The sequence below is a fragment of the Balaenoptera acutorostrata genome, chromosome 3 (assembly GCF_949987535.1).
Source record: "Balaenoptera acutorostrata chromosome 3, mBalAcu1.1, whole genome shotgun sequence".
Taxonomy (NCBI): domain Eukaryota; kingdom Metazoa; phylum Chordata; class Mammalia; order Artiodactyla; family Balaenopteridae; genus Balaenoptera; species Balaenoptera acutorostrata.
In genome coordinates this window covers 151,716,710-151,732,439 of record NC_080066.1, presented here as the reverse complement: position 1 = coordinate 151,732,439, position 15,730 = coordinate 151,716,710, and the positions used below count along the sequence as shown (strand labels likewise).

Genomic DNA, 15,730 nt, shown 5'->3' with positions numbered 1-15,730 from the left:
GATTTTGTTAGATCCTGGTCTTTTTCTGGACAGAGAATTCCTAGGTGGGAGTTAGTAGGCAAATGAATTATCTCTGTTTTACAAATGAGCAGACCAAGCTCCCATAATCATTTGGGAGCGATTACTTGTTCAGGGACAAGCTGTGAGCTGATGTTGGGAGAAAGTGAAGGTGGTCAGGCTTCTGGGTGCCTTTGGGAGAAGTCACTTGCTGATGGGCTGCTCCTTCCTTCAAGAGTGACTCACAGGAAAAATTCAGGAGGAGATGGGGTTAGGGATTGACTGCAGAATTTTGGCTACTTCTCTTTGATGACTGTACCTTTAAATATGAGCTAAAGCCACATTTCCAGTGTTAATTGGAGTGATTTTGTCGTTAAAGTATTAAAGGAAATTAAAACAAAAAGTCCTTCCAAGTTTTACCTCCAAAATATTTATTGCATCTGTTTATACTGCTACTCCCCAAATTTCTGGATAAATGTTGGTGAAACTATGGGGAGGCTGATTCCCTCACATGTTGGCAGTTTGTCCACAGCTTCACCAGCATAAGACCAGCACTTTAAAAGTAGCTGTTTATTTTAAATGTTCGTTCGTAAGTGACTGGTGGAATACGTCCATAGAATGGAAGACTGTGTAGCTGTTAAAAAAGAATAAGGAATGTCTCAGAGTATAACATGACAAGGACACATATTTACAGTATGTTATTAAGTGATGAAAGCAAGTTGCATAAATGTGTTGGTAACTGAGTAGGAAAAGAAAGTCTGAAAGGGTAAACATTGGCCTGTAGTTACCTTTGACAAGGAGGAGGAGGGAGCAGAGGATGTACATTTCTTTCCTTTTATGCTTTGACATGTTTGGATTTTTTTTAAAAATTATTTATTTATTATTTCTTTTGGCTGCGTTGGGTCTTTGTTGCTGCACGAGGGCTTTCTCTAGTTGTGGCGAGCGGGGGCTACTCTTCGTTGTGTGTGGGCTTCTCATTGCGGTGGCTTGTCTGTTGCGGAGCATGGGCTCTAGGCGCCTGGGTTTCAGTAGTTGTGGCACGCAGGCTCAGTAGTTGTGGCTCACGGACTCTAGAGCTCAGGCTCAGTAGTTGTGGTGCACAGGCTTAGTTGCTCCGTGGCATGTGGGATCTTCCCAGACCAGGGATAGGACCCGTGTCCGCTGCATTGGCAGGCGGATTCTTAACCACTGAGCCACCAGGGAAGTCCATGTTTGGATTTTTTACAGTGAGCACATTTTTTTTAAAAAGGCACTTCCTTGAAGTGTAACATACATACCCAAAAGTGCACATTATATCAAAAGTGTATATGTGATGCATTTTCACAAGCTGAGCATACATGTGAATTCAGTACTAGATCATGACACACCAGCACCCACATCCCAGCTTGTGCTCCCTTCTAGGCAAAGGTAACCTGAATTCCAACAGCATAGATCAGTTCTGCCTGTTTATGTACTTTATATTTACGGAGTCAGACTATATATCCCTTTAATAATGAAAGACAGGCGACTTTTTTTTTTTCTTGTAAAGAGAGGCCACTGTTCACGTACCTGTTTCTGCTTGTCCAGATCACCCCTCCGAGGTGCCCGAGAAGCTCATCCAGGACCGGTTCCGGAAGCTGGGCCGCTTCCCCGAAGCCTTCAGTTCTATTCATTACAAGGGAACGAGGACATACAATCCTCCCACAGACTTTTCTGGTCTTCGGCGTGCTTTGGAGCAACAACTAGAGAATAACACCACCCGTTCCCCCCGGCACCCGGGGGTCATCTTCAAAGCCCTGAAGGTCAGTTGGCTTCTGCCCTGAGTGCTTCTCATTGGGGTACTGGTGGGTGGTAAGAACACTCAATTCTCCAGCTTTTGTCGGTGCTGGTGATTAGAAATCTGGGCTTGAAAGAGAGGATATATGAAAGGAAGGGCATGAGTGGAGTTTGCCCCTGTTGAATGGCCTCATCTTGCCAGGAACACGAGTACGGAGGAATCTTGGATGATAGTTAAAAGGTGACAGGTCCTCATCTTGGAGAAAAACCTTATTTTACCATTCTTTGTAATGAATTCATCAAATCAATTCCTGCCAGTTCTGCTTCCTTTTTTGCAGTTTGCTTTGTGTATACCTCTGTGTCACCATGCCTGCAGACTGAGTACAGAGGAGCAGGGAGGGAGCAGGGCCTTTGGGGCAGTGCTGGGAGTGTGTGATTTGGAGAAGGGACAGGCAAGTGTGGACATGAAGACTTGAGCTAGGGGTTTGAGGGTGCCCTGAGGGTTAGGGCATAGAGCCTGAGACTGGAAGGGATAGGAGGAGCGCTTTTGCGTAAAGCTAGGCCAACCCTGGTTTACCCAGGAACAAACTTCGGGCATATGCTGATTTGCTTAATCCATTGAGTTTAAAAAGTTTTCAGTGGGACATAATGTAAACAATTTATGAATCTGGGTAAATTGTATATGGGAGTTCCTTGTACTATTCTTGCAACTTTTCTACGAGTTTGAAATTATATCAAAGTGAAAAGTTAAAAAGAAAAAAGGGGGGTGGTGGATGAAAAGTTACTCCTCAAAAAAGGTTTATGGTTTTTGCATAGTGCTTGGTAAAGGCTGGATGTTTGTATCCTCCCAAAATTCATATGTTGAAATCCTAATGCCCAGTGTGATGATATTTGGAGAGCTTTTGGGAGGTGATTGGGTCATCAAGATGGAGCCCTCAGGAGTGACATTAGTGCTCTTGTAAAAGAAGCCCCAGAGTGGGATAGGGAGGGAGATGTGAGAGGGAGGGGATATAGGGATATATGTATACGTATGGCTGATTAACTCTGTTATACAGCAGAAACTAATACAAAATTGTAAAGCAACTATACTCCAACAAAGATGTTAAAAAAAAAATAAAAAGCAGCCGCCCCAGAGAGCTCCCTAGCCCCTTCCGCCCAGAGAGGACACAGTGAGAAGGCACCATCTGTGAACCAGAAAGCAGGCCCTCACTGGGAGGCCACCATGCTGGCACCCTGATCTTGGACTTCCAGCCTGCAGCACTGCGGGGAATACATTTCTGTTGTTAATAAGCTACCCAGTCTGTGGTATTTCGTTACAGCAGCCTGAATGGACTATAAAAGCTTGGGCTTTGGAGTCAGACAGACTTGTGTTGGAATCCCAGTTCTGCCATTTACCTGCTGCTTGGTCTTAGGAAATCAGTTTGTCTTTCGTTTATTCATTCATTCAACAAATAAATGGGGCTTCCCTGGTGGCGCAGTGGTTGAGAATCTGCCTGCTAATGCAGGGGACACGGGTTCGAGCCCTGGTCTGGGAAGATCCCACATGCTGTGGAGCAACTGGGCCCGTGAGCCACAACTGCTGAGCCTGCGCGTCTGGAACCTGTGCTCCACAACGGGAGAGGCCCGCGCACCGCGATGAAGAGTGGCCCCCGCACCACGAAGAAGAGTGGCCCCCGCTTGCCGCAACTAGAGAAAGCCCTCGCACGAAACGAAGACCCAACACAGCTAAAAATAAATAAATAAATAAATAAATAAAGTAGCTATTAATTAAAAAAAAAAAAAGTTAAAAAAAAAAAAACAAATAAATGAGTGAATCTTTGTGCCAGGTAGAGTTTCAGGTGCTGGGAATACAGTGGAGAATAAGATAGACAACAATCCTTGCCCTTATAGTACTTATTCAGACCTTTTTCCTCGTCTGTAAAAAAGGGGCAATAGTAGGATGTTCCTAATGAAGTTGAGGAGGGGATTAAATGAGAACACATACTTTAAGAAGCCAAGTACTTGGTATATAGTAAATGTTCCATAAGTGTTAACTAATGTGAATAATGTTAAGGGAAAAAAACTATGAAAAATATTATATTTGAATAATTCATGAAATACATATTTCTAATTAGAATTTGAGGTTAAAGTATACTTAGATTTATTGGCTAGTGTCCATGTAATGGCTCAAAGGTAGTCAAGTGGAAGATTACACCCAAGTATTGCAAGCATCCTTAAAAGAGGCCGAATCCATGCTATGTTATACAAAGGGCTGTAAAATCTGATCAGTATGGATATTGACGACTAGGCCAATGGCTGGATTATACAGTTCCTTAGGTTTTCTCAAAGCTAACCCAGCTTAAAGTTTAAATAAGACCTTCAGGGACACTGAGTGCTCTAAGCAGTAGTTAGTGGTCAGGGATTCTACCCTCAGATGTCTTGGATGTCCTGCTCCAGGCCAGTTTGTTAGGTACTTTAAAAAAAAAAAAAAAAAAAAAAAAGTAAATTTATTTATTCATTTATTTATTTATTTATTTATGGCTACCTTGGGTCTTCGTTGCTGCGCGCAGGCTTTCTCTAGTTGTGGCGAGCAGGGGCTACTCTTTGTTGCAGTGTGCGGGCTTCTCATTGCGGTGGCTTCTCTTGTTGCGGAGCACGGGCTCTAGGCGCACGGGCTTCAGTAGTTGTGGCGGGTGGGCTCAGTAGCTGTGGCTCACGGGCTCTAGAGCACAGGCTCAGTAGTTGTGGCTCACGGGCTTAGTTGCTCCACGTCATGTGGGATCTTCCCGGACCAGGGCTCGAACCCGTGTCCCCTGCGTTGGCAGGCAGATTCTTAACCACTGCGCCATCAGGGAAGCCCTCTGCCCTTATTTTAATAGTAGTTTCCCTTTTTCCTTATTATGTTTTCCAAGTATTTAAAGGTATTGCCCACATTCTGCCTATTTCCTTAGGATAAATTACAACTCCCACTCCTACTGCTGGCCAACCTTTCTGGAGTGTTTACTAATGCCATGTACTGTGCTCTGCGCCGCACGTGTATTCATTCTGTTAATCCTCATACCAACTCTGAGGTGGAGAAATGGAGGCACAGAGGCGTTCATTGATTGGCCTGAGATGACTCCTCTAATAAGTGGTGGAGAGTTTGAACCAGGTAGTCTGACTCCCAAGTCTATATAACCCTGTGTTGTATTCCTTCTCAGTAGTTACTCAACTTTTAAGAAGGTCAGAAGGTGTGGTCATCTTTAAAGGTTCCTGATGCATATTGCCAGTTGCCTTTAGAAAGGACATTCTTATAAGTTGTATTTGTGTGTTTGGTTAATTTAAAAAGTTATTTTTTAAATTAGAAAGCAATGTGTGTTTGTGATAAACAACTCAAATAGTACAGAAACATGTAAGGTATGACTTAAGTCCCTTTCTCTCCTCTCCCCTCTCAGTGTATGATAACCGTTGTTAATACTTTCTTGTTTATGCCTCTAGAAATTTTTGGTGCTACATAAGTGCATACAGAAGTATATGTATATAATGTATATGTATATTTTCTCCCTAAATGTATCGGATCCTAGAGAAGTTAAATCTTTTTTCCTTCTCCATATTCTCTTTTCATGTTCGTTATTGAAAAGGAAATGTGATTAATGAGAAAGATTGAGGAGTTTGTAGAATGTGTGTGAGTGTGTGTGTGTGTATGTGAGTGAGCGTGAGTGAGAGAGAGATGTACAGTCTCTTTCTGCTCTGGCTGCTTGCCCCTCTGTTTCCCGATTCATCCTGCCGACCTGATCACTCTTCCTACCATTTAGCCATGTTGTGGTCCAGGCCCCAGTCCCTTTTTTCCAGCTGGGTTATTTCCCCCACTTCTTGACCACTCACTCCTTTGCTCTGTTTCCACAGTAGCAACAGTCCAGATACCTACCAGCAGGGCATATTCTCACTGATCAAGTAAGTCTATTTAAAGAAAAGAGATGCTTAGGTCCCTATTGAATAAGGGAATTGAATATTGAATTAACTATTGTTGTCTGTATTTACAGTTCTGAATAATGGAGAGAACCATTTTAAAGTTGAATTCGATAGGTTTTATGTAATACCTCCTTTAGCCTCCGATCTCTAAATGTAGAAACTCTGACTTTCTAATTCTGTCACATCAGGAAGCACCTATTAAGTATTTATAAAGTTATTATATTTTTGGGGGGGGGTGGGTGGCATCATGGATTACGTAAGAGTCTCCATTTCAAATCAGAAAATTCACTGCTAGCCTTTGGTGACTGGGGCTAAACTTACAGGTTCAGTAGTAAGAGCCCTGCTGTTGCCAAGGCAACTAAAGTTCAAGATCATCTGGCCTCCAGGCAACCTTTTTTTTTTTTTTTTGCATAAATTTATTTATTTTATTTATTTATTTTTGGCTGCACTGGGTCTTTGTTGCTGCGTGCGGGCTTTCTCTAGTTGCGGTGAGCGGGGGCTACTCTTCGTTGCGGTGCACAGGCTTCTCATTGCGGTGGCTTCTCTTGTTGCAGAGCACGGGCTCTAGGCGCATGGGCTTCAGTAGTTGTGGCACATGGGCTCAGCAGTTGTGGCTCGCGGGCCCTAGAGCGCAGGCTCAGTAGTTGTGGCACACGGGCTTAGCTGCTCCGCGGCATGTGGGATCTTCCCGGACCAGGGCTCAAACCCATGTCCCCTGCATTGGCAGGCAGATTCTTAACCACTGTGCCACCAGGGAAGCCCTCCAGGCAACCTTTTCCAGATTGGCCTCAAGTGCTTTCTCAGGAAAGGTCCTTCCCTGCCTCTTATAGCTTTGGGACCTCAAGAGGGGGAGAGCCCAAGAAACCCTGGAATGATGTGAGGTTTGGAATTTTTGAAGGACGAAGTATATGGATTAGGTGGTCGTGTCCACGCTGGAAAGGAACAATCAGGTTATAGAGGAAGGAAAACAGTGTCTCCTTACCCTTGTATCTAAAACACGTGAACATCCGATTTTCTTTTTAACAGTTACTGTTTTATTCACATACTCATGATTCAGTAAGTCCTCCTGATGCTTGTAAGGTCTCATTCATTACTGACTGCCAGCTCTTCAGTGACTTGTGAGGGAAATGAGATGCTTGTGTTACCCAGCATTTGAGAAGATGGGTGACCAGCATCTGAAGTGATGAGGCTGGTTGGTCTAGGAGTTCTTCTCTTTCTGATGTCACAAGAAGTTACTGTTGCCTTGGCCAACATAATGTCTAGGGCAGGTGATGATGGTGGTTCTGTGGGGATTTGTCCCATGGGAATCAGGCTGCAGCTCGTTTCATGCTAAGCCTTGAGACACTTAGAAATGCCCCCATTTTTCTGAAGAACTTTCAGAGAAGTGGACCAGGCCACTTGAATTTGGAACAGAAAAAACCTTGTGCTTATCACTATTATTGGGCTGCAATTTTATATTTACTGGGGAGTGGCATGCCTTCTGAATTCAACCCAGCTGTTGGATTCATGCTAAATTTGATATTGTTTTTCCTAAGGAAAACTAGTACTTAGGTTATCCTTTCAGTTACCTGGGGCTAAAAATGCTCTTCTTTGGTTTTCCTTATACCTCTTTAGTAACTTCTGCATTCCTTAGTTAGCTCTGCGTTTTTTCTTTCTTATTTTAACACTGCTTTAGGTACATAAGCATCTTTTTGCAGCTAAATATTCACCAACAAATGCAAACAGCCATGAAGACCAATGAACCATCATGGAAGGGAGAGAAGTTCTTATATCCCCTGTGTTACCTGAATTAGTGAGCGTATCCAAGGGAGGGAATAAGAGAATTCTCAGCATAAAAAATAAAAATGATATTAATAATGGCAGCTAACATTTTCTGAGCTCTCAGTCTGTGCCAAGTGCTCTACATGAGTAACTTCATTTGATCTTCACAGTGTAATCCATGGAGACCCCTACTGAGGAAGGTACTACTAGCACCCCCATTTTATAGATAAAGAAATAAAGGCACAGAGAGTGCAGAGCTGCCAACTGCAAGCTGAAATAACTTTGGTGGGGGTCTCATGTTTTATTTATGCAAATTTTCCATTTAGTTTCATACTATATCCATGTTTTTTTTAATCTGAAAATAACTTCCTCCCCCAATCTTTCAGTAAATTGATGCATTGGGAAGATAATGCTCTATTTTTCCACCAGCTAGCCCCAGAGAGTTATGCACACAGCTGTTTGAGAAATACAGCCCTAAGAGTTATCAGTGATTTGGCCAGTCAACGAGTAGTTAGCCATAAATTAGAGGGGGCCCGTGGGCCTGGGATGAAGCCTAGCGCAGAGGCAGGGCCAAGGTGAGGAGGAGAGGGCAGGGGTTGGTGTGCATATGGGGGTTGGTGCTGGGGCACTTCATTCCAGAGGTCCTAGTTGAGTACTTGTTAGGACATTTGCTAGTGAGAGGAGGATACAAAGGTAGGAAATGTCTTTCACGGGGTTAGCAATCTAGTCTGGGAGGTAAAATACATATAACAGGCTCAACAGGCTTCTGCCTGATCACCTCATCACTCACTACCTGGTTCAGATGTTGAGGACGTCAGGTGCTCAGAGAAGGCAAAGCATGGTCTTTCTAGAGTGGTTGGGAAGGCTTCATGGAAAAGGAGAGACCAAAAAGATCCCCGAAGGATGGGTCACATTCTGAAGTAAGGGGAGGACCGTGTAGGCTAGTAAGTGATTCTACTTGCCTTGCTTCTTGTTTATTCTCTTTAATATTCATAGGTATATGCCTTTATAGTCTCTCTCAAAATCTTAGTTGTTTTCCCTAAGTTACTCTTTACAGAATTACCCCCAAGAGAACAGGACATATATGTATTATTGTTAGACTGGTTTATTTTGGTCTGAGTCAAGGATTGCCACTTGGTCGGCCATCGCTGGCAGATGGTGTCTTATGAGCCTGTGCATTATCCTTGCAGGAGCTGAATTTTAATGCACGTGGGTGAGGCCCTCACCCTTAGTTTGACACATTCTTTGCCGCTACTCTTGTCTGAACACCTGACCTGACTCAACATTGAGAGCATGTGCTTTTATAAACACTTGGTTTACAACTCAGGGTATTAGGTTTCATTGAAAAAAGGGAAAGGAACTTTAATAAATAAGTTCTCCTTAAGTGAAATTCCATTTAGAGCTTGAGAACCTGAGTTTAAAACCTAATCTGTCCCTTTTCCAAGTCTCAAAATTTCTTTTGCCTTTTTACTAAAGGAAGTAACATTTTGTTTTAAGCTACTGTTCCTTCTCTTCCCCTGAATAGTGCCTGGCTGCCTCAGAATGAGAGATTGAGAGAAGCTTGGAATTGCGAGCATTTAATAATTTTTAAAGCCTGGAAAGCCCATTTCTGTTTAATTTATATAACTTTTTCCACTGCATACAAGTAAGGGCCTGGAAGGAAAAAACCAGCCTGAAGAATACTTTCAATATAAAGTAGTGAGTGAAAACAGGTTTAGAAATGGAAGCTGCCTTTTTTTTTTTTTTCGTGGACGCTGCCTTTAAACATAAAATTTTCAGTTTGTTTTTGCAAATACTTTTATCTTTCTTCTTAGCATTTATTTTGGCCACTTGCTGTCTTTTAGGTTACTGTAGTTGATAAAAGACTGCCAGAACCTATAATAATTCCTCCTTGCTTTTTGGCTGATAATCCTTTATTCTACATATAGTTCTGTGGTTTCATAAACTCCAGTGAGCGCCTTTGGTTAGAACTGGTGGAGATGCCCAGGAAACTCCCAGCTCACTTCTCAGCTCTGCCTGCCTGTGACTGAAAGACAAGCCACCTTCTTGAGTGTTGGTTTCTTGGTCCCAGCTTCACAAAGATGAAGTGGGCATTAGTCAATATCTGGTGGTTTTGAATGAAAGAAGGAGAGTGTGTGAGGTGTTTATAACTTCCATTGTAATTAGGAGAGAACAGTAACTTTGTTTGCTTACTTCTGACCTCGTGGGAAATGGGCTGGTTCTTTCTGAGGTTTCCTGTGGTGAGGATTGGTGCAAGTTGGGCCACGAAGATCTAGGGTAAAGAGCAGAAGTCATTGGCTTCCCTCTTCTAGCTGTGGAGCCCATAAGAAATAAGCCAGCAGTGAGGGCATATTAGAAAGGCAAGCAGTGGGACTTCCCTGGTGGTCCAGTGGTTAAGACTCTGTGCTTACACTGCAGAGGGCATGGGTTTGATCCCTGGTCAGGGAAGTTCCACATGCTGGGCGGTGCGGGGAAAAAAAAAAAAAAGAGAAGAAGAAAAGGAAAACAATAACTAATAAAGTTCATTTCAAAAAAAACAAAAGGCAAGCAGTGCAAGGGCCAGAGCTCTGGGCTGTCCGCTGGGTCCCTTCATGTATCACCTTCCCTCCACGCAGGCCCTGAGTGACCGCTTCAGCGGTGAGATCCCCGATGACCAGATGGCACACAGCTCCTTTTTTCCAGATGAGTACTTCACCTGCTCCGTCCTGTGCCTCAGCTGCGGGTAAGTCCCCATCTTGGGCAAAGAGACTCAGAACGGTGCTTCGCAGACTTCACTGTGCATGCAGATCATGTGGGGTCTGGTTAAATTAGATTGTGATTTAAGGATGGGGTGGGGGCTGAGATGGGGTACTTCTAGCAAGTTTCCAGGTGATCCTGATGGTCTGCGGACCACACTTTGATGTTGCAAGGGATCCCGGGACACATGGTTATGAAGAATCCCCTGAAGATTCCAACCTGGTTTAGATGTGAAATTGACTGGTTTGGGTAATTTTTACCACAGAAAACTTTAGGTTGCCTGTTTTTCTATGTTTCTCTTACCAGAGCTTTCAATGGTAGTCATTCCATCCATTCAACTAATATTTGGTAGCCCGGTGTGTGCAAAGCACTAGGGTAGGTATCATTTCTAGTCGACTGCTTTCACAATGAGGGCAGATGCTTAGAGCACATTAGAATTATCCAGGGAGCTTTCAGAATTATTGAGGCCTGGGCCTCACCTCCAGGGATTCTCATTTAACAGATCTGGAGTGGGGCCTCAGCACTGGTGCATTTAAAAGGCTCCTCAGATGATTCTGATACGTAGCTCACTTGAGAACATTGAGTTAGGGCAGTATTCTCAAACTTTAATCCGTGTATACATCACCTCAGGATTTTGTTAAATGCAGATTCTGAATCGGCAGGTCTGGGTGGGATTCTGCATTTCCAGCAAGCGCCCAAGTGACGCCTGTGCTGCTGGTCCATGGATCGCACTTTGTTACAGGGGGACAGAGCGGTGGTCCTCAGATTTTAGCATGCATCAGAAAAACCTGAAGGACATGTTAAAACACGTAGTTGGGCCTTGCCCCCAGTTTCTGATTCAGTAGGTCTGATGTAGGGCCTGCGAATTTGCACTTCTGATACGTTCCCAGGTGATACTGATGTTGCTGGCTGGGGACCACACTTTGAGGCTCACTGGATTAATTTGAGCTGTTAATCGCTCTTCAGTCACAGTCTAGTGACTTGTCTGATGGAGCCCAGGGGATTTAAATGCAGTGTGTCAGGGTCAGATTGCAGGCTCTGTCTTGCAGACACTCCCCCAGCTCTGCACCCCCTTCACCACTGCAGTGTCTTTGCTCTCAACAGGACTTCTGCTCCTGTCCTTCACATTCGTCCATACAGAGGAGACCTGAACCTTTTCTGTTATGAATGGCCTTTTTGCATTGATCCCTGTAGGCCACCTGCTGGGTCACCACCTTGGCTCTGGGTTTGTAAAAAGGACTTGGCTCTTGGATTATACAGTCTGGGCTACGGAGAACTGGGCATTGTCTTGGAGAGGAAGGAGGGATGGTAATTGCCAGTGTGACTTGCCTTCCTTTAGTGGGCCCCATGAGCCCAGCAGGAGGCTTAGGCTCTGTTAGATCATCACTTTTCCATGCTAACTGTGCCTCACTAGGGTTTCCAGAACTTTCCCTTCTATCGCAGTGAAATTCTAAAGTCCCGATCCCTGGTTTTGCATTGTCAGGATAGCAGAGCTCACTATTCATTTGGAAGGTTTTCTTGTTCAGCTTAAGGCTCCTCTTAATGCACTGCCAAATTTTGAGGGTCGGTTTTTGTTTTACATCTTGGCAGCCTGTTCTGGTTAAACTTCCCATTTCATGCTGTTTGGAGTTTTGAGTTCCCTGAGGGCCATTCAGGTTTTACCTCTGGTCAAGGTGGTGTCTTCTGGCTCCTCCGTTCCTACTGAGGGACCAGGTGGTTTTCCAAGAAATTACTCCTTTGGCCCTTTGTCCTCACACAAGAGTAATAGTTGCTTTACCCGTGTAGTGATGCTGATTGCAAGTATGAGAGAGGCACGTGGGTTTCTGAAACAAACTGCCCTCTCTCTGCTCAGTATTCAGGGCCTGGTTAATTATGGAGCTCTGGTTTTGACCCTGGGTCTGGCTCAGGGTCAGAGACTCTTGAGCGTAAGCGGCGCTGGCTCCTTTTAGCGGCTTCATTGTCAGCTTTTGGGCTTCACTCAGGGCTGGATGTAAGAACAGCATGAATCACGGGAAAGAAGGAGTACCTCATGAAGCCAGCAGCCGCTGCAGATACTCTCACCAGTATGACAACCGGGTTTTTACCTGCAAGGTGAGTCCACCCAGCTTCTTCCCTAGCAGCTGGCTTGCTGGCCACACTCTCCTTTTGGGAAGACTGGCTTGGGACCATTCTTTGCTGCATCCCAAAGTATTTGGTACTCAAATTGAATATCTCTGGAACTTCTCTCCAGCTCTAACCATAAGAACTCACATGTCTGTTGCTGGGGACTCCCTGGTTTATTTTTTTAAGCTTCAGTTCCCCTTATTTATGCTTATATGCAAGGGTCATCTACATTGACTATCATTCTTTTCTTTTCTTTTTTTTTTTTTTTGCTGCACCGCGCAGCTTGTGGGGTTTTAGTTCCCTGACCAGGGATGGAACCTGGGCCCTTGGCAGTGAGAGTGTGGAGTCCTAACCACTGGACCGCCAGGGAATTCCCATACATTGACTATTCATTCTTAAGAGCAGAATTGCTGTTTAGAAACCCAATTTTGATGGATTTCTCCTGTCTGTGACAGGGATATAATTTATAGCTCAGTTTTGGGGCCTGGGATGGGTATACATTCAATTCATAATCATTTAGGGCACTGACTTCCTTTTTTTTTTTCTTGAGATTTTTTTTTTTAAACATCTTTATTGGAGTATAATTGCTTTACAATGTTGTGTTAGTTTCTGCTGTATAACAAAGTACATCAGTTATACGTATACATATATCCCCATATCTCCTCCCTCTTGCATCGCCCTCCCACCCTCCCTATCCCTCCCCTCTAGATGGTCACAAAGCACCGAGCTGATCTCCCTGTGCTATGCAGCTGCTTCCCACTAGCTATCTGTTTTACATTTGGTAGTGTATATATGTCAATGCCACTCTCTCACTTCGTCCCAGTGTACCCTGCCCCCTCCCCATGTCCTCAAGTCCATTCTCTACGTCTGCGTCTTTATTCTTGTCCTGCCCCTAGGTTCTTCAGAACCATTTTTTTTTTTTTTTAGATTCCATATATATGTGTTAGCATACGATATTTGTTTTTCTCTTTCTGACTTACTTCACTCTGTTTGACAGACTCTAGGTCCATCCACCTCACTACAGATAACTCAATTTTGTTTCTTTTTATGGCTGAGTACTATACCATTGTATATATAGGGCACTGACTTCTTTAAAGAAAGACTTTCTTCTGCCGTGCTAAACTCAGGGTCTGTAAACCCTCCGCTGGTCTGGTCTGTGGGCAGTGGGGCTGGACAGGGATGTGGAGAGGCCAGGGGGTCTGGTGAACAGAGCAGAAGCTGGCAGAGAGTGCTCCGTGTTTCAGGCCTGCTACGAGAGAGGCGATGAGGTCAGCGTGGTGCCCAAGACGGCTGCTTCCACCGACTCCCCCTGGATGGGTCTCGCAAAATATGCCTGGTCTGGGTGAGTTTCAGCTACCGGTTGTTTGGTGTGTTTGTCTCTCCACGCACCTGATGGGGTTACAGTATCTATTTGCCTTCCTTGTAGGTACGTAATTGAATGTCCCAATTGCGGCGTGGTCTATCGTAGCCGGCAGTACTGGTTTGGAAACCAAGATCCTGTGGATACAGTGGTGCGGACAGAGATTGTGCATGTGTGGCCTGGAGTAAGAGCTGTTTTATTTTTCTGTTTTCTCTTGTATTGTCCAGTCCTGTGTGTGGGAAAGCAGAACTTGTTTACAATTAAGGTTAACCATGAATTTCAATATACTGGTGGTTTAGGAAGGTGTGATCTGGAGAGCCTTTCTTGTTCTAGACCCTTAAATTTTTTCCATTTCTTCTTGCATAAATATTAGAAGCACAACTTTATTTATTTATTTAAAAAATTTTTATTTATTTGGCTACACCAAGTCTTAGTTTCATCATGCAGGCTCTTAGTTGCAGCATGCGGGATCTAGTTCCCCGACCAGGGATCGAACCCAGGCCCCCTATATTGGAAGCGTGGAGTCCTAACCACTGGACCACCAGGGAAGTCCCTAGAAGCACAACTTTAAATAAACTAAAAATTGCTGTATAGTTACATTGCCTTAGCAAATAAAGCTTTATTTTTTCATATTCTCCTCACTCATTTTCCATATGTGCATGTTTGTATAGATGCAGTTACAATTTATGTGCCACTTAACTGCTTTTTTCTCATACACAATTTTGCTTTGTTTCTACATTGTTTTCACTTTTCACAGTTCTCATTTGTAATCACTGTGTAATATTCTGTCTAGTATTATAGTTCGATTTTGTTCATGCTGTTTATGATTTTTTTTTTATTATTGAAGAAAATGCTATAGTGACCATCTTCACGTAAGAGAGACTTTGTTTTGGAGTATATTCTTCTTGAAGTATATTCTGAGAAGTGGAATTACTATGGACCTTTACTGTTTTTAATTTGACTTTTGAATTCAAGATGTTGGAAAAACAAATCTGTTCATGAGGCAGTGATATGGTGCTTTCATTCTGCATTAAACCACAATTCACACTTGGAATTACCCATCAATCACAACACATCCAAAACCTTTTTCCTTCACAGAAGAAAGATAAGCGATTTTCTCTAGGGGACTTATTTTACTTGGAGGTGTTCCCCTTGCTGGGTGATTCCTAAAGCCTCCGGTCAGCCTAATAGGCCTATCTGCAGATCCACCTTTGAGCTTTCCTGGATCCTGCAGATACCAGAGAACTGAAGATTTCCTTATTGTTTTGTCATCTTCTTTCCAGTTTCCAGCTCCACTGGAATTGGTTACTGCAGTGTGGTCTCATTTCTGCAGGCTGCCCCCTTGACATGATGGTCCAGGCCATTCTGTCCCAAGGATTTAATGTGGTCTTGAACTAGTATAACTTTCTCACTAGACTTCTTTGATCAATATCTTTTGTTTTTGATCTGTGTTCTTTCTTGTAAAAGCTATCATCCTTGTGGTAGTTTATATTCCAAGAAAACAGTAATACCAGTTTATTTTTAGGCTGTATTCCTCATAGTCCTTGGGATTAGGGAATATAGGCTCCTCCCCTTCTCTTTGTTCACTCATTCATCACCATACATTGTTGAGTACTATGTGCCCAGAATTGAACTAGATACTTACAAGAAGGAAAAAGGATTATTGTGCTCAGTTCAGTCTAATAGGGAGTTGGATGCATAAAGAGACATTGCACTTGCATGTGGAAATAGGATTCCTAGAGATGTGCAGATATTAGAGGAACTGAGATGAAGGGTTCCTAACCCAGCCTGGGGTGGGAGGCCTCCTGGAAGAGGTGTCCTCTTTTTTTTTTTTTTTTAATAATTTATGTTAACCCTCTTATTTATTCACTTATTTTGGCTGCGTTGGGTCTTCATTGCTGTGCTCGGGCTTTCTCTAGTTGCAGCGAGCGGGGGCTACTCTTCATTGTGGTGTGCGGCTTCTCATTATGGTGGCTTCTCTTGTTGTGAAGCACGGGCTCTAGGCGCGTGGGCTTCAGTAGTTGTAGCACGTGGGCTCAGTAGTTGTGGTGCACAGGCTTAGTTGCTCCGTGGCATGTGGTATCTTCC

General features: G+C 43.7%; 1 protein-coding gene across 5 annotated transcripts in view; it reads left to right on the top strand.

The window, feature by feature from the left end:
• Positions 1 to 15,730, top strand: part of ZFYVE1 (zinc finger FYVE-type containing 1) — a 48,242-nt gene that overhangs the window by 27,198 nt on the left and 5,314 nt on the right. For all 5 annotated transcript variants that reach the window (XM_007184403.2, XM_007184404.2, XM_057542657.1 and 2 more), the window contains 5 exons: positions 1,564 to 1,778; positions 10,059 to 10,165; positions 12,162 to 12,270; positions 13,527 to 13,624; positions 13,709 to 13,826. In XM_007184403.2, the coding sequence (XP_007184465.2) occupies positions 1,564 to 1,778; positions 10,059 to 10,165; positions 12,162 to 12,270; positions 13,527 to 13,624; positions 13,709 to 13,826 (647 nt within the window). The remainder of the gene's footprint in view (positions 1 to 1,563; positions 1,779 to 10,058; positions 10,166 to 12,161; positions 12,271 to 13,526; positions 13,625 to 13,708; positions 13,827 to 15,730) is intronic.